Source organism: Calonectris borealis, chromosome 8 (assembly GCF_964195595.1).
Source record: "Calonectris borealis chromosome 8, bCalBor7.hap1.2, whole genome shotgun sequence".
In the NCBI taxonomy this organism is placed as follows: Eukaryota; Metazoa; Chordata; class Aves; order Procellariiformes; family Procellariidae; genus Calonectris; species Calonectris borealis.
Window position 1 is genome coordinate 2982997 of NC_134319.1, and position 19598 is coordinate 3002594.

The 19598-nt window shown below is 42.1% G+C and overlaps 1 protein-coding gene across 1 annotated transcript in view; it reads right to left on the bottom strand.

Moving 5' to 3' along the window:
• Positions 1-19598, bottom strand: part of ROR1 (receptor tyrosine kinase like orphan receptor 1) — a 54734-nt gene that overhangs the window by 29040 nt on the left and 6096 nt on the right. Inside the window, exons 2-3 of the mRNA XM_075155599.1 lie at positions 12833-13120; positions 12184-12214 (exon numbers count right to left, since the gene is read on the bottom strand). Coding sequence (XP_075011700.1) covers positions 12184-12214; positions 12833-13120 — 319 coding nt within the window. The remainder of the gene's footprint in view (positions 1-12183; positions 12215-12832; positions 13121-19598) is intronic.

Below are 19598 nucleotides of genomic sequence, written 5' to 3' on the forward strand. Positions count from 1 at the left end.
ATGGCAGGTCAGATGATAACTGCTTTCCTTCCCCACCGAGGTACCCACACATATTTTCCTGTTAACAAGATCAATAAACTTGACACATTCTGAAATCAATGATTAACTCCTTTTACAGTATTTGAAGTCGCCCAGGGTTATTGCTTTGAACGGCCAAAGCTAGAGCGTCATGCGTGTTTTTAATTATCAGGATAAATAATGTAACACCTTATAATCTTCTTCCTCGCACTTAATGATTATGTGATGAAGTAACACAAATTGCGATTGAGTAGGTAACTACATACAGACGGGCTGCGCGACGATGTTATCTTTATAGGAAAACTCATTCTGAAGGTTTTACACCGTATTGCAGTAGTGAAAGCAGCTTGGGTCAATACAGATTTATTCCCATTTTTAATGTTTTTACTAGACTGAATAAACACTTGCCCGAAGACTGAAACCACTGGTTCTCCTAAAGGCTGCGGAAGCCCAGGGTAAACTCTCAAGTTGAGCTCGGCGTGATTGACACTTCCTTGCAACAAGGAGCCGCACTGTTAGTTCAGGGTGAGGATTGTCCCTCCAGCTTCACGTGGGCTTTCACAGCCCCTTCGTCACGGGCTCTTGCTCACAACACTCCCGACGTTGGCTGATTACAGTGTGGCTGCCAATGGCATTGGGTGGCCCTTCAAAATTGCTGATTTTCAGGTGGTCTTCACAAGAGAGACCTGTTTGAGTGTGGGGATGCTTGAAGCGGAGGAGCGGAGGAGCTTGCTCCCAGCAGGCACCCAGGCCATCTCAAGGGAGGTAGGACACTATTGAAGGTGGAAAGAGAGACATCCATATCACTGAACCATTTATGGAATCAGAAGACCTAAAGATACACGGGGGGTGATTAAGGAAGGAAATTTTGCGATTTCGAGGGACAAGCAGCAGTCCAGCACCCGGCTCCGGGTCCCACTCCTGGAATGTCTCATTAGGGGAAAAAGCAAAGGCTCGGTGCTGAGTCCATCTGAAGGGGGAGGAGAAGCACAAAGTGCCCATGGGAAGGGGGGCAGGAAGAAGGGGGCTACATATGGACAGAGACAACTTTTCATGTGGGTGAAAGAGAGCCTAGGACAGGAAACAAATCCATCGCACAGAGGCCACAGACGCTGCCTCTCCCCCTTCCATACCCACGCTTTGTTTGTAATACTGTAATTATTATTATTACTGTTTTTTGTTCTCTTGAATAATTCCTACAACAAGCAACCGGAGCTTTCACTACCCTAATGTTTCAAATGCTTCATCTTAATTCACTTTTCAGCCTGCTGGTAGCAGGGCTGGCAGCTAGCAGATAAAACAAAAGCCTGCTTGAAGTTGTGCCCAGAGCGGAGCCATTGCATGCCATTACGATCTGATGAACCTCCGCCAGACCCCTCATTGCTCCTCCTTTTCTTGGTTCCTCATCAACACAAACTGAAAATAGCAGAAGAGGATTTGTTTAAGGAATGGCAACAACAGCTGGGCACTAAAGTAAAAGAAGAGCAAAATGAGAGAGAGATTGAAATTTGCCCACTGAGATTTTACTACCTGGTTATGCAGGATATTTTATTACAACCACAGAAACATTATAGGCCTTTAAATAGGATTTCCCTTATAATTAAAGGCCTTACGGCATAATCTCACTGTACCTTGGAGATGACCTCAGACATTAACTGGTTTCTGAAATCTTTGACTATTTCTTTATTTCATCTCTTACATCTGACCAACTCCCATGGCTGTGCAAACTGCCAGAAGCCCAGGAAAGTGCTGTAAGGACATTCGGCCACCAGAAGTTGCAGGTTTTTAAGTAAAACAAGACCATACAAGACTTTTTAACATGTTTGCTCCATGTCACAGAAGTTCAATTTTCTCTTTCAGAAAATCATAATAAAGATGACCGAGTCACAATTTCATCTCTGGCTTAGTTACATTTAACTCATTCCATGACAGCTAGCAATCATTTTATACCACGAGTACGTGACACAGGTTGTACGATTATTTCCCTTCTTTCCTCCTACATCTAAAGACCCTTACACCTGTCTCCCCAGAAATAACACCTGTATGCGCTGGGCAATAGTGCTAATGAGGCAACAGCCAGACAAGAGAAACTCAAGTAATGTATTCTCCTGCAACACCGAAGTCTTACTTTGATGTTGACTGTCATCCCACCGCAGGCTGGTGGGGAAGGAAATCAAGGAGGTTGGTTTCCAGTCTTTTAGCTTTTTGTTGTGTTTTTTTTTAACTGCTGAAGATAAACCAGCAAACCCCCAAAATATAATAGAAAGCTCCAACAGACTAGGAATGGGAGGGAGGAGGCTCTGGCACTTGGGCAAACGTAAAATATGCCCCTCCTCCCCAAAACCACAGTATTCATCTCTATTTTAGCAACTCTTAGATGAAAAGCCATTGAAGAAGGTACTGTGTTGTAAATATACACAAATAAAACAACAGACCAATAATCTCTGCCAGAAACTTTAAGTTACTGTGTTGTCCGAGCATAACACAAATCAGGTCTCATCCCATGCGAATCACAGACACTCTAAAACACAATTTTTTATTTGCCCTCTTTGAGGACAAGACATACATTCAGGGCAAGTCCTTTCCAAAATAAAGCAGCACAAAGACAGGCTCTGTTTAGCCAGTACTGTAACCTGACCCGGTCCAGGAAGGGTGAAATTAATTGTAATATTGTCAGATCTTGCCTCACAGCCTTTGGGCTCAAAGAAATCCTTGTAAGTCATTTAAATTGCTCTTACGATTAGAGTTAAATGAGATTTTTTTTTGATGAAAATTGTCTTAGAGAGAAAACATCATCTTCTGAAAACTGGAACGTTCCACAAAAACACAATGGTTTGGACAAAATTGCTGCTGCAATCTTTTAGCAGCTCCAGAAGGAATTTTTGGGTTGGCTTCAAAACAGCTGTTAATCTGGAACGACCACATGAAATATGGGAAAACCAGGTCATACCTCTGCTCTAAAGCAGAGCCAGCGTCTTCCTCCTCTCAAGTGAATATATGCTGGGCTAGGGGCTATGCAACATTTATTTTCTGAGAAAAATGCCTAACGGTCTTAGCTTCATTTCAACATGGAATAAAACCAAATACTGAAGGCTCAATATTTTTAATCAAATCCAATACTTTTTTCCAACCAGTCTTAGCTGCAGCCTTAATGGGGAGCTTAGTAGCACGGGTCCTCTACCCTGGGGTGGATTGACCTCCTACCCAGACAACTTCTGCCAGGGAGTTCAGTGGGAATAAGGCCTCTGTGTGACATTAAGGATATATAGCATTAATAGGAACAATACTTGGCAGGTCTGACTATTTGGTTTAACTCACGAGACTCAGTTTATTATTAGTCAGACACAGATTGCCAACTGTGCATAATGATCTTTTTTTTTTTTTTTTGCAACAGTTAAAGAATATCTCCATAAACAAAATACCCTGAAGGCTGCAGGAGATGATCAGGGTAAGTAATGCAACTTTTCAGCCTTTCCTGATTTTTTTTCCCTTTCTGTTGCCAAACAGAAGAAACTTCAAAATGATCCTCACTTTGCTCCTTTTTAAACAAATCAGGAAAATACGGACGCAGTCTGTAACTCGGGGTCAAATTATATAATTACAGGATTTCTTTAAGCGTTTGTATGAACACTGACAATTGAGATCACCAATTAGAGAAAGGAAAATCTATCTATCTGCACTTCATGTATCAGCCCCCCCAGGTTCCTGCATGGAATTTGAAATGTTTCCAGATCCACAGTGTTAAAAAATGATAATATGCTATCTGAGCCTAGTTTATAACAGCAGCATAAATTCACCTTTCAGTGTTATCCTCAGCATTTATCAAACATGGTCAAACAAGCTCAGTGCAACAGGACTAATGCAGCAAGGCTAAATTAACATGCTAAAAACCAGCTAAATATAAAAAGGCTCAAGACCTGATCCAGTATTTCCAAAATGCTGAAAGCTGAGGACTTCCTAAGCAAGTAAAAGCAATTTCATCTTTTTATCTTCACTTCCACCGTGGGTTGTAATACACGCACAATCCACACTGCCTGCCTCCTTCTGACCTCTGCGGGCACGTCGAGAAACTCTTTCACTGTATAAAATGCACCGTACGTACTTTTTTCCCCTCTGTTTGGATGTGCAGTGGGAATTAGCACAAGCACTGTGTTACCACGTCTTGAGGAAGGCCGCCACGCAGAGCTGAGAACTGATTTTGCCAAGAAATGAAATAGCAGTGCTTGTGTTCCCGTCCTTAGAACCAGAGAACCGCTGCTGAAGTGAGCTGGCTGTAGCAGGATGCTGCACAAGCTGCCTGCGTAGACTTGCGCTTGAAAAAGATGTGGTGAACAGGGAACAGTGCTGCTCATAAGCAGACAAGCTGGCTTCGGGACGAGGGAAACAAAATGCTGGGGTCAGGTTTTCAACTCCCCCAGTCTCCTGGGGTGTTGCTACAAATCCTGTGCGCGATGTCAGGGGTTACTGACTATGCAACTGGGTCGTATTAAAGCCTCGTAAAAATAAAAGTACAAATACTCTTCAAATGCTGGCTGTAGCAGTCCACAAAGGCCATTTCTATACCAAACATTTATTTGCATATGTAGTTGCTATGGGTGATCCTGTGCAGAATGAAAACAAATCCAGTTCTTAATAGCACATTGTCTTTTCCCTTGTATTATAAAAATGCATTAGGGAACTCTGGCTCCCGATGTCCAAGTCATAATGTACTTTACTCATTTTTCCCTCCCCACTTAAAAAAATATTGATATCAGTGTAATTAATTTGTTTTCAGATAATACAACTATGTCTCCATATTGTGTCATACCTTTCCTTCGTGCCGCATGAAGACAGAAGGGCTTTCTGTTTGCACTACAAGCAGATAAGAGTGGAACACTTCACCTAAAATTTGTAAAAATATTTATCAGATACCCTTTCAAAAGTGAAAAGTACTTTCTAAGGTCAATCTTTCTCCAAACTACAGGCCAGTTTCTTTTCTGTAGACTTAGCGCAGCCTAACAAAATACAATTTAACCCGCTTCATTAGTAAGAGCTGGGGTAAGAGCTCTGTGGCAAAGAACTCAGATTTTTGCAGCATTGCTCACATGAAAACCAGTGGACGATGCAGCAGACAAGAACAATAATCCAGCAGCACAGGTTTTGGTCTGCGCCTGCAGAGACGGAGCTCAATTCTCTATTTCATTACAGGCTACATGTGCAATAGCTCGGGCAAATCACCCCAGGGTGTCAAACCCAGACAAGGTGACCAGTGTGACTTTAGCTGCATCTGAAGTAGCACAAACAGCTGCAGTTAAGGCAACTGAAATACACCTTTAATCTTACTCTGGCTCAGTTTCCTGTATGTGGTCTGGGAGATAAGAGGAGGTAAAGAGGCAAAGGATCCTGGGATTCTCAGATAATGTGTATATTTAGCTACGTAAGTACCTTGAGGTAGGCAAAGTGCACTAGAATACTGTCTATAACCAATGCATTTAATACAAGACACAAAATGGCTTTCTAAATTCTGTACCACATTTACACAGAGGTTTTCATTTATTTTTGCTTGCTCAGGAAAAATCCAAGAGCATGCCTCCTCCTAAAGTGTACACCCTGGTGCCTCAGCAGTCACCTTACCGCCCGCGATGCTACAGGAATGTCGCAAAGAAAATCGCAGCAGAATAATCAGAACATGGCAAAAGGTGAGACAGTGGCGTAACAGATAAGTGTGCGCCAGATCAAAGACCCAGTGAAGAGGAGAAGTCCAGCTCTCCCTGGAAACATTTCAATTCCATGACTGGCATGCTCACAGCAGATAATCTGACTCTCAGACCCTGGCAAAACTAAGGGAGTATTATTTTCACTCAAATGAAGTAATGCAGCAGAACGTAACATGGTTTCTGTCAGCATCAGCCACTCAGACTTCATCTTCGTACCGCGTGATTTTTTTGCACAAATATATTTATATTGGCCTCCACATAGAATATCCCACTTCAAGTTTGCGTCTCAGGTCCTATATGCTGGTGGTTTTTGCACCAACACGCAGTGGGGCTATAAAAGATCCCGCACCAAAACTCGTGGGGCTTGCCTTCAGTCCTCATTCAAAATTTCCACCGTCACTAAGCAACACGGAGGTAGTTTCTGTGACAGCCACAAACCATGGTACAGGACTGAAAATCAATATACCTCCTTCATTGAGATCCTGGGGGTCAAACCCGGGCGCCAGGAGCCCTGGGGTGCCGGGTGCTGGGCTGGCCGCGGGCAGCAGCAGAGAGGTCGGTCTCAGGATGCTGCTGGAGTGGCTCTCTGGTGAATCTACTCTTGCCTCTTTATCGGCATTTCTTCTTCTGTAGAATTTAGCTTCTATGGCCAAAAGGGGAAAGTCTCTTTGTTACTTGAAATCCATGATCAAATACACAGTTGGCCAAATCTCACCTGGATGCTGGCCAGTGGTTATGCCTTTTCTTGTTGAAGGAACCATGCTGACATCCAGCCACACAAAGCCACTGTATAAAAGATCTGTTTTACTTAAAAACCCAGATGTGTTTAACTAACTAAAAAAAAAAAAAAAAAAAAACAAAAAACTTAATCACTGAAAAAGAGGATGGGAGAATCCTGTGGGGTTTGTGGTTTCAAAAGCCTTGCAAGCTATTTCTGGGAATCACAAACCCCATTTGATTTTATGAATCATATGTCCCTTAAAATTACAGCCCTCTCCTCTCCTCTTTTCCTCCTCTCCTCATTCCCAGTGGTTAAATAAAGAGCAAAACAATACCATATTTAGGTTATATATAGAGGAGGCTCCAATAGGACTAAAAGGACTGTTCAAGAGCAATACTGACACAAGGACTGTATATACTATGTATATAGGTGCCAGTCCATGGTATATACATCCAGTCTGATTTACATTCACGCCGTTGTCTCTCTGCCACACAGTAACCACTGCACATCCAAGAGCAGTCATATTGATGAGCTAGACATTTTTCTCCTCTAAAACTTAAAAGATGCGAACTTACAGAATACTTCCAAGAGGTGCCATGCTGTTCTTCCAATGTTTCCACTGTAATAAAGTCAAAAGCCTGCACTGTTGAGTGAAATATTTCACCTACAGGTTAAGCCTTTTTGAAATGTACTCACAACACAATTAAATCGCTTGTGGTTTTTGTACAGCTCCGACACAGAATATACAGAGCATTTTCCTGAACTCTTCCCACTGGACTACACTCCAGCAGGGTTTATCTAGCTCATTTTTAGACTGGACCATGTAAAACGGCATTTTTGCTTTCTTTCCCACTATTGCTTTTGTGGCAGTTCTCGAACAGAGTGCAAGTGTCCTCCACCTCCTCTAATTTCAGTGACTTGCACCTAGGATTTCTCCTGGAGTGGGTGAAGTTGAGGGCAAGCACAGGGCCATCACTCCAGGTAGTGGAAACAATACAGAATGAGAAAAAAAGGACAATAATAATAATGGAAAAGATTGGGCACACAACCATTTTCCAGGCCAAAGAATCTCTATTGTTATATTAAATTCTCTCATCTCCAGGAATCTGCTGTGCTCTGACCTCAGCCCTTTCTGATTTTGATCTCTGTAGCAACCAGAGAGACCTGAGGTTAAGATACACACTTATACATCCTTAAAGGACCAAACCTTGCCATGGATGATGGATAAAAAGTGTGATGTGAAGCATGGGAACTTCAAAAATAACGTTAAAGTTATGGTCTTTCAGGAAATTTTTAGAAGCGATGGCTACAGCGATACATATGTGTGTACAATATAAATACACGCAGAGAAATATGCAATACGCAAGTATACACCGACACATGAGTTAACTAGCAAAATGCTCCCTTTGATCTTCCTCAAATTATTCAATCAATTCAATTTGAGTTTGCATTCATAAATTCCATGGAAAAAAGAAGGGGCTAAATTAGCTGACGGTGAGCTTTTACACCAAGAGCCAGCAGGACCTGGCTTATCTGCCAGCAGAGGCCCCCCCCAGACTCCTGCCCGTTGTGGAGGTGCCCTTGACACCATCCACTTGACGGAAACTATTCCAGCAGTCCAAGAGCCAGAGCCGGCGCGGCCGCCCAGCTCCCGGGCACGCATCCGGACTGCGGGGCAAGGGCATTCGCACTCTCCCCACAGCTCACCGAGCTGCTTGTAGCTGGCGCTGTATCTGTAGCACCTTCCGGCAAAACGAAAGATAAAATAATGATTTATTTATAAAGCAGGAGCGTAGGTTGGGTTTTTTTTAAACAAAAGAAGCTTCTTCAAGCTGTATCAGAGACGCAGAGCAGCAGAGCACGTTAATGGAATGTAACTCTATGGCCTCACAGATAAGGGCTTTAAAGCTGACCTTTGCCAAACGCAAGAGAGTTAAAGGAAGGACGCTCAGGTCAGCCCGTGCTTTACACTGCAGCAGTACCTTGGGTTCTTGATTTCCTTACGGACTGCAGTGGTATGTTTCTGCTGGAGTTTCTTTCATTCACTTCAGACTGATTTGCAAATCAGACATTTGGCTCTAGCTAAGTATAACAGTGCTTAAGGAAAGCAGAAAGAAGGATATAACACATACGTGAATTATTATGTTATCTAGCATTGCCCATCTACTTGTACAGAAGTCATCCGTTTAACCTCTTTATTTTTAACCTACAGTTGGCCCATCTATTTTTCTGCCATCACATCAGTGCAGAACTCTGCACCTATAAGTTATGCGAAGAAAAAGTGCTGAGCATATGGATTTTTTTAAAAACACGATCCTCAAATTAAATCCTTAAACGAACAGAACTTTCCACTCATGGTAGATTGATAAAGACAACATGGGAGAAGCACGCCCACTGAGCAAGGCTGCTACTTGCCATCGATTTTGTTCATTGCTTTATCATAGGAGAAGAAACTCGTGCTGATAAGGCACAAACACTACCCAACTACGAGTTTTCATTTCCACAACATCCTTCAAAGTGCTTTTCCTATTTAGCCTTCATTTAACCACTGTAAAATAACATGATTTGTCCCTATGATGATGTATGGTAAGTGTCCATTTGCTCAGAGTAACACCAGCGGTCAGCCTGCACAGCAGGGGAAGAGACATAGGTTCCCGTGAACGTATTTTGGGCAAACGAAATCAGCTGAGCCCACGAACACACAGCCAGTTTACCCAAAGCACCAGGACCAATGCCCTAACTTTTGAGAAAATGGCAGGAAGATATTTTCTGACCCAGCTTCCAGGACTATTCCTGAAGAAACTGTTTCCCCATAGGACTCCCATGAGTCTTAAACAACGGGGAGGGAGGTCGACCATGTAGCGTATCTATCAGCCTGGAACTTGAAAATGGAGGCTGGCATAGATGGGGTTGGTTTTCACAGATAAAAGCAGGCATTTCTCATGACTATACTTCTTACTCATCTAATAGCAATGAGGAGTCCTAAAATGGCATCAAGACTATGAAACAACATGATAGTCTGAGGGCTGATGCATTCGAAGGGTCTCACAGGGAGCAGGCTCCAACTTCTCTTCATATCTGAAGAAATTTGCAATCAAAATACCAGAAAAATTATGTTTTAATCTCTAGAACAACTTAAATAAATTTGTTTTTCAGACAAGAAAATTTAGCAGAGCCTCTTCCCCTGTGCTGAAGAGTCCTGCTGCCCTTAGCCAGTAGTCCTTCAAACGCTTTACCTATGTAATGTGGGATCACTCTTACCACCGGCACTTCCACCGAATTTTCATTAATTTCATAGCTACGAACTTGTTTGCCAACTTGTATGGGGAGAAGGCTATGCATGAGTAGGCTATACAATACTCAAGATATTGTTTGCATGGAAAGAACAGCAAACAGCAAGGAACAGATTCCAAGGCAATTTCCCTCCTGCATTCCACAACGTGCAATTTCTCTTTGCAATTTCGCTTCACACAGCTGGACCTAACCCGCTGCTGCTATCCGAAAGGCTCTTGCACTCATGCCACGGGCAGCAGATATGAACTAGGTTCAAGATGACGTACACTGACCTTTTTTTTACTCTCATTTAGTATGAATTCCAAGTTTATCATTTCTTTGTCATAAGCTACTTCCTGATTCTCTTATTTCATAGATTAGATCTGGTTAGCTTCTACAGGAATGTAAATGTTCTCCATTCAGTAAAATGGAGATCCCTCTGCACATTTCTTCGGATATGTTTCTCTCCAATGTTTAGTACCATGTGACCTCTTACTAGACAGAGCCCACCACCTCCCAGGGTAATGAAGTGTGATTAAATATCTTTTTTGGTTATAAAATTATAAGGCACAATTATAAAGTCAACTATTAAAGAGGACGTCTGACTTTTTTTTCACCTTTTCACATTTGTGTGTGTATACCAATGGGCAGCGAATGCTGAAAACAAAATGAAAATCTTGGATTAAGTCACTTTAAAGCCACTTTAATGTTTGATATGGTGCATACAGAAAACAATGATTGTTTGTTCCCTGGATATATGGGCTTTGCACACAGAATAAGACAGGGCCATGTTAAGCTAGAAGAAGGGTGCTTAGCTCAGGCAGAGTGTAATATTCCTAGTCTCCAAACTAGCACTCATGACACCAGTTTGTTTTTAACTCATGGTCTGGAAGATGCTGTGTAGACATCTCCTTAGAGCTCAGCCCACCACTCACTGAATTAGAGGGACCACTTGCTCTTACTTCTCCGTAACTGGGTGAGGCTTTTAGCTAGTTAAGTTGTGGCCTTTTTTTTGCAGGGGGGCAAAAAAAACCCAAAACCCTGCCAGAAAGAAAAATGGGAAAAAGGTTCCCAAATCTATTTTGTTTTAAAAAAGTGAGGCAATCCTGAGTGGCCTAGACAGTGAAATTCCAGCACAGCTCTTGGCTTTCTGTGCTAACGCTTTTCTCCTGTGGGCTTCTGACCACCAAGGACGTGTTGCTTAATCTTACAAATTTCAGAAACCTCAAATTAGGTGGAAGCAGACACAAAATACACATTTTCTCAACTCATTAATTAAGTCTCCAAACTGCTAAAAAGCACAACAGCCCCCACTTCCCACAGCACCATGAAGCTTTCCTCCCCAGAACACCTCAATCACAAAACGGACCCTAAGTCGGAGCAAAGAGCTCCCCTTCCAAAACAAACTCAGTAGCTTCATGCCAGGTACCTTCAAAAGGGAAGACAAAAACACATTTTATGATGTTCCATTAGAGGGCATCCTAGCATGTCCTTTTGTGGTCAGATGCTTCCCTAACTTATATCCTCTCAATACTTTGTGAACGGTCTTCTACAAGGACAGTCAGGAACATTCACATCCCCAAGCTTTTCCATCCCTTGTAATCGTATTAAGAGTTTCATTTAATGTTTTAGTTGGTACTGTATTTCTCTTCTAATAGTGCAGCTTCCCTCACCAGAAGAGGTGGATTTTCAGTACTGTTCCATGCATGTAAGATGTGAATAAGCTGGACACACTATCACAAAATTAATTTCAAACTTCAGAACAGTTGAAGATCACACTTGGAAACAATAAGGGACTACAAAAGGTGGGCAAGTTGATCACGTATCTTGAAACTAGAGGGGAAGATAAATGTACGTTCTCAAAAGCTACCAAAGACAGAAGCTCCACTGCCAAAATACAACAATGTGGCAACTGCTCAGACCCAGCAGCATGGATCCCCCAGCAGGAACCAAACCTGAGCTCCAGGATACAGGGAGCTATTGTAAAAACAGTCACTACTCCCACCCACGTACTCGATCTTTAAAAACTCAGTTTTAAGACAGTTTACTAATACAGGTACAGATAGATACAGATACAGTTTATGACCACCAGTCCCCTTAAAATCAGTAAGAAGCCCCTGGGTGGTAAAATCTACTTATAGTGATAAATATTTTCCGGATTGGGCCATGACATGCATGAAGATCAGTTTCTACTCATACCTGTAGGTACACTGAAATCAGTTCAAAGACTGAAGGCACCAGAGGATCTAAAGGTAATAATATTGGAAATTAAGAAGTCTAGGGTAAGAAATAGGAGTTGACATGATAACATGAAAATATATTTACGAGACAGATAATTCACTTATAATAAATTACCATACTATCTGACTTAAAGGGGAATGTAAAAGTGCTCCTGTCACACAAAATGAAAAATGAAGTTCTGACTGTTGAAATGCAAGATTAATGAATCGACGTAACAGACATGAAACAACTTACGATGATCCTGGACTTGCTGTTGGCGGGGGACCTGGAAAAGTGACAGAAGAAAAACAGTGTGATGAGTTATGGTGAGGTAGCAAGCAGGAAGTTTTTGAAAACCTTTTAAAAGATAAAAGTAACAGTCTGTCATGTTGGATGTGGTTTATGTAGTTTAACAGACGAGTCGCAGTTTCTCAGTACCAAGGACAAGACTGTATCCTGCAGCAGTGATTGTCTGCAAAACGCCAAAGACGAGGACAATACACAGCTGAGGCACTCATCCTGCAATTCAACTGTGTCTCGGGCCATCACAGAAAAGGTTACAGCAAACCACAGGAGGCTTGTTCAAAAGCATGTTGTAACTGTAACTGGGAGAAAACAGCATCATTTCCCCCCATCAGTTTTCATTATCTATCAGGGAATTCATCCTAGGCCTGATTCAGATGCATTGATCAAATTTGCTCTGACCTCAGCAAAGGTTTGCTCAGCGAAGAGCAAACAGGCAGAGGGGACGAGCTGCCATCCCAGGGATGCTCCCAGAAATAGGCTGAATCAGACCGGCGGATACTACTACATCACTGCGTTCACTTTCAGTGGATAAACAGACGTTTCTCCAGAGCTGTTTTTTTAAGTAACAGTTTCACCAGCTTAAAAGGAGAAAACTTACCAAATTTCACGAACAGCACACCAGTTGTAGAAACAGTCTTTCTGCCGTTAGTCGCAACACACTGGAAGTAGCCAGTGTCTGTCGTGTCAAGGTTCCTTATCCGCAGTCGAGACCCATAGCTCGTGGCACGGAAGGAAATCCTCCGGGGTTCCTGGACAACCGGAGCGTCGTTTTTCAGCCAACGGACTGTCGGAGGAGGATTGCCAGAGACTTTACAGTGCAGCTCTGCGGTCTGGCCAAGGGTGGTAGTTATGTTATTCATAGGTTCATCAAGTGTCAAGAAGTAGTCTGTTACGTAAAAAGAAAAAAGGGTGAATAAAGAACTCCAGGTCAGGAAATGCCATTTTAAAGAAAGCTCATGCTTGTCTTTGGAAGGAAAACAAAGGAAGTGGCTATCAGGTTTCATAGAAAACAATAATACTTGTTAATTGATGTTTCAGGGCAGGCAATAGGTCCCACATAGTTTTGCATGGTAATAAAAGGAACAAATTTCGGCATTTCCATTGCATTATAGTAATGCTGTATTTCTTGAAAACTTCTCTTCCTTCATACACCCATGGATTCTCTCTACTTTCTCAACATCATCCTATTTGGCTTCGTTCAACACAGAAAAAGGAGGTAACACTGCTTCTCTTTTCCTTTTTGCTAACCAATAAACATGAAAAACATGTATCAGAAATCCAGCTGCTCATTTTGATGCCTCTGCTTATGCAGATCTGCCTCTGCAGAAAATACAGGAATCACTCAGAAGTGAAGATCTCGGAGCCATTTTTAATTGATTTGCAGAGCAGTGTAGACAGTATGTTGTCAATGATTTTGTAAGCACTAACTGCATAGATGAGGAATAAGGATCATATCTAGGAGATGGAGACTTTTTTCTCACTCAGTATTTCCCTTGCTAAGAGTACTAAAGTTTATCTTAAATCTGAAATAGGTCTCACGATAGGTGCAAGCAGAAGATCAAGAGTTCTTTAGTCAAGACAGAGAATGTTAAATCAAAATTTAGCAAAATTAATCTCTTCTAATCCATTCGTGAGCATTGCCTTCTCCTGTCAAGCGCTATTTCATTCTGCATCGTTCAGGAAGAGGACTATTTCTAGTTAACTGTATTCAAAATTTAATTAAATCCTTTAAAGGCAGAGAGCGAGATGGATTAGGTACGGGGAATGGAATACGCAGGCTTTCATCTCCGTGTCACAGGTTCAAATCTAACAGTGGTCATTAGTGGCCAAACCCCATTATCATCTGCTGGCTGTCTCAGCAGGGCGGCCAAGGAATGAGAAATCCGGAGGCTGTACTTTGCTCCTGCGCTCTCAAAGCCAACCCGCGAGGTCAAGAAAAGCCTATCAGTAAGTAAACCTCTGCTGTGCTGCTTACGCTCTACCATTCTTAGGTACATCTACTGTTAACTCCAGCAATAAGCCTGCCTAAAAGTATGAAAAAAATATCTAGCATGTATAAAAACAGCTTAGCCAACTAACTTGCCTAACTAATCCACTTCCCTAATTATTTATTTTAATCGTATCTTCACTAGCTACTCCCTTCATTATGTTTTGAGTATGTCAATATCTCTCTCCTTTGTATTTAATCCGTTTAGCATGTAAGCTGTTACCCTGTATTTGCATAGCACTTTATACAATGCGTCCCTGTTCTCATTTGGTCCGGAGGAGCTATTAGGATAAACGTTTAGCACAAAGGAACTGCCCACACATATTTTTTTTCACAGATCAACTAGCCTTTTAATGTGCAGGTATGACACCATGCAAAAAAACCCTACTTTCACCTACGCTCCCTTGGATCTAATTAGTTAGGAAATCTATGTATGGGGTAAAAAGGGCAGAGATCCCAGCCCTCGGTGAAGACAGACAACGGGGTTCGATGCCTCTCGCCAGGGGTGTCAGACTGGCCTTCCAGCTCTCCAGAATCGTTTCTGCATGCTTCATTGCAAGACTAGAAATATTTCTGATTTGCTATCTCAATAACCTCACCGGGAAGCATAATCTAAGTCAGCACACGTATTCTTGGGTTCTCTCCACAATCTGGGTTTAATAAAATCACACTAATAGCATGGAACTGGATAACCGCATTTAATTATCCAATGTAACGTTTCTACACCACAGTCATTTATATAATTCCTGATAACATTTCAAAGGCTGGTTCAGACATCTACAGTATAATACAGCCAGAGAACAGAATGGCTTCAGTCCCATGATGGTCTTGCTGACAAACACTACAGTAAATATAGTATTTTAAAGGTCCTATGCATACATGAGAGGCAAATAAAGGAGTAAGGGTGTAGGGTAGGTTTCCAAAGGCTGGAGAAGGATTTTAAAGTATCAGTAGCAACAGTAAACCAGTTAAAAAGTATGGCTGTAATGCAAGGGCTATGGTGCAACTTCTCTATAGGTACAAACAGAAATAGCCCCTCAGCGTCAGGAGCTTCTGACTCTTCTCTAAGTGTTCTCCACCTTCCTCCACGAACTACTACAGAAACACTAAACCAAAATGCATCTGCTAAATTCAGTTTAGCTTAGTCCTCAAATCCATGAATTTTGCATCCAAAATCTTAAATCAGATCAAGCAGGTCACCTGAGATGAGATTTAAACAGGGCAGGTTTCAAGCAATTGGATGCTTCATGAGAAGATGTTTCTCACAGATAAAGCAGTTCTATAATTGAAAATGAGCTGAAGGTCTAACAGTGCTTCCAAAAAACCTTGGACTGTTACTGAGGCATACAAAATTATGAGCATTCCTTCCCTGGCATGCAAAAAAGCCATCCATTGCTGCCCTTGCGTGGAGGGGCCGAACAGACGCCCAATTTTGTTTTTAATACTCGTGTCTAAATCTCACCTACCACAGCCCATCGAATCTCCAAAGCTACTGCCACCATCCTCTCCCTTTAATAACAGCTATGCAAAGAACATATAAAATAGTTCCTGCCGGCAGCCAGGTTTCTGTCCAGGTCACCCCCCTATCAGCCACTCTCTGGTGCCATCAGCATTAACATCTCCAACTTCTGGGACCAAAGGCCAAGAAAAACGGGGTTAAATCCTCCTTTTGTGCTTTCAGCAGGAGGCGAACAGGGCTGATGTAACGAGATGGACCCACTGCTTGCACACACGATGAAGACACCGTGTCGCATGGCCATGGTCTTACAGCACGCCACGTTTTACCATGTTTCATTTGACAGCCTCCCTGCCGTCAGGGAGCTCCCCAGATGCCCAGAGTTGACTCCCTCTGACCTAAAGAATAATTTCTTAGAAACACGATGGTTCTTATGTACAAAGTAATTACTGCGTTTCTGAGAATTAAACAGTCTGGTGGCACTGGCCATCGGAAAGTCTGAGTTTTAATCCTGGCTCTGAGTAGTCTTGGGTGAATCACTTCAGTTGTGATTTTTAGAAGAGCCAAAGGGAAGTAGACACCCAAAGCCAATCAAAGCTCACATGGGATTTGTGCAACTAAGACCTTTTAAAAACAGCCTTAAACCTTTTGGCTCAATCTCTCCAGCTATAAAGTGAGGATAATAATCCCTCTTACATCATGGGGAGGCTGTTATGCACATTAATGAGATAATGCTCGTGAAGCATTTTGAAGGTGAAAAGTGCCATGCTGGGATAAGCACTGTTATTATATTTTAAGTTAAATCTCAGGGTTTCAAGAACATAACAGAAGGCGGTCCATATTTTAGACTAGCACTCTATAAAAACATTTTGGAAACATTTTAATTTACAGAAGTATGGGAGAATAGCCTGAAAAAGTTCTAAATAAAATTTAGCCCACCTATAATTTAATAATAGTCAAACTGATTTTTTTTTAATTTGTAAAAACAATTTACTGCTGGGCCTAGACCCTGAATGCCAAGTTTCAGCCCACAGAGATTTTTTTTTTTAATGGCTGAGTTATAAACCCTTGAAAAATGCTGACAGCCCCTTTACTATAGCAGCACTAGCGGGTGCCCTATAATGAACTTTTAAATGACTTGAGATAATATCTGGAAAGCCAAGCCTGAAATATATTTCTGGTTTTGAGCCGTTGCCAATGCAAACACAACACATCATAAGTCATCTTCATGATTCTAAGCGCATAAATTGGAGACACTGCATATAAAATCCAAATATTAGGTATCCTTCATGGCCAAACTTTTTGCTGGTTTGATGTTACAGAATAGCAACAGCTGTGCAAGGACGAAGTGTAGCGCGTTGCGTGTCTCGAAAGAAGAAAAGTGTGTGTATTTCCACAGCTCCGTCTTGACATTGTTAAATAGGAGCCTGCCCGGTCGTAATAAATCCTGAAGTATTCTACTACTTTTAAGTGGAACCCAGGTGGCTTTCAAAATAAAAGCTCGTCCTCTCTGGCCAAGGAATGTTAATCTCCTCTGTGACCACATGGTTACTCTATCTTAAATTACCAAAGACACATCTTAGAGCAGTAACACCCTCTTTGCTTGGAGGAGGATTTTGCTGGCCACAGCGAGACCTTTTTTCCCCAAGCACTGTGTGTGCTATATGTTTCTGATTCCACTAGGTGTTTAAAGCACGATGGGGATACAGGATTAGACCCTGAAATGTTCATTTTATGAGAAGAATTGTTGTTTCATTTATCCTTTTCTTTATGCCCTTCTGATCTTTCAGAATATTCAAAGAAAAGCTAAAATTAAGTCTCCATTCAAGCCGTCAGAAGCCTGGAAACAGCTTTAATCCAGGTGCAACAGAGAGGCCGGTGTACCAAGTTACTTCCCATTATAGACGCGTAACAACACACTTCTCTAGAAAGGAACACCTCCAGACCTTTTCTCAAGCAAACCTACAGCTGTGGGGACACCGCTTCCAGCTGCTGGACTGGAGAATAAGTTTAATTCTGGATCTGAAAATTCAAATCTGCATTACAGCACATAAAGCAACCACCTGACCTGGTTGGAGTAAGGCAGTTGGGACACCAGTCTTACAGACTGCTTATTGCATTTATCTTTTTGCACCAAAAGGTTTAGCAGCTCACCGGTTCTTTGTCATAGCATACATTGGCAAGAAGAAATGCAAGAAGTGTCTCAGTCAGTGACTGCAGGACAGATACGTTTAGTGATTGGTAACTTAAAGAGTTGATAACCTTTCTCTAAACAGAAAGAGCCTGTTAGGCACATCAGAGGGTCGGACACAGTCTATCCGATTTAATATACTAGTCTGGAAAGAAGCATTTTCATTCATTCAGAGCTTTGGATTATCCACGTTAGTCCAGTCTGATGCTACACTTGGACGCGCCCCGTACTCACATGGATCAGCACCACCATTGAGCTCAGACCGTTGGAAATTTTCTATACGGAATTGTTCGCTTTGGAGAAAGTCAACAACGCGGAGCCCACCCAGCCCGAAGACGCTGGAGGGGCTTGCTGGTTGTTCCATATGTTCAATCCACTTGAGTTTTAAGCTAAAGAAGGAACCAGCAGGATTTCTGACTGAAGTGTGGCCACAGACACAGCATATACTTCTCAGTTGGAAAAAGTATTAAACATTGATCGCTTGATCTGCCCATAACTCACAAAGGAAGACAACTCCCGGCAGGTCCGATCTGTGGGTCTGATCAACAGACCCTTGTTATTAAAAGGGGCAAAAGGAAGACTCCCAGCTGGAATTTCACTTATTTTAAATGAATAGAAGTAGAGGAATGACAGTGGGAGGAAAGGGATACCGCACTCAACCCATGATTTGGCAACCCATATGAAGAATATCAGAGTTAAAGAAGTCTAGACAATCATGCGGAAATATTCAATGTCAACTGTCTTGGGACAAAAGGAAATACTCTACTGCCTTTGCTTGCCCAGCTTATTTCCAAATGAGTTTCCTCAGCGATGCGTATGTGCAAGACTCAATTCGGGATACACGTTGCAGCTGTGTTGGGCTTTCTCTTCCCAGACACTATCTAGAGGGTTAGTGCCGCCTGAGGATGATTTACTGAACTGAAACAGGCTGACCACTGCCCGAGGCTTTATGGCTTTTCGTGTGACAATCACTGTATTTCGGATTCTCAGAATTAATTGCTACTTTCTGATAATTAGCAGCTTAGAGATTGCCCTGGGCCATTGGGGCGGGAGGGCTTGTGGAGCAAAACCAGAGCACAGATGCCCATGGACTTCCAAAAAAATTATCTGGGGCTGAGCACCTGAATCCCACTGCTTTTGGATAGGAACTGGACAACTCAGTGCCCTTCATGCCAATGTGAATTCTTAATAAGCACTTGAGAGTTCACAGCTGCCTCTCCTTTTATAAGTCAACTTTCAGGTTTAAGGACAGATGTCTTGGTGATAGCTTTGACGCTATAATCTGGCAAGGGGAAATGAAGCTTTTCTTTACTCAGGAACCAGTTTTATAGCACAAGTAGGAAGCCTCTAAACTTTATCACAAAAAAAGTGATTTGGAATAGGTAAACAAATGTCCACATCCAGCTATAAACCCAACTACTGAAAACCATCAAGGGATTTTGTTGTCACTTTAGAAGCTGCTCTGCAGTAAAGAGCCACGTACAAAAACTCAAGCTATTAAAGGAAGGGTGTATAGAAAGGTATGTGCCTTAAGATTAATGCTGTAGAGTCAAAGAAAAGCTGTTATTTTTGACATTTTGACATAGCATCACTTTAGGATCTGGTTCTTATTAGCCCTTTCTGTGCCTTTTAAAAGTCTATTTTTTTTTTAAACCAAAAATGTCAGGAAATTTGGAACAGAAACTTACAATAAAACACGTCCCCTGACCCTCTATCTATCAATCTTTCAA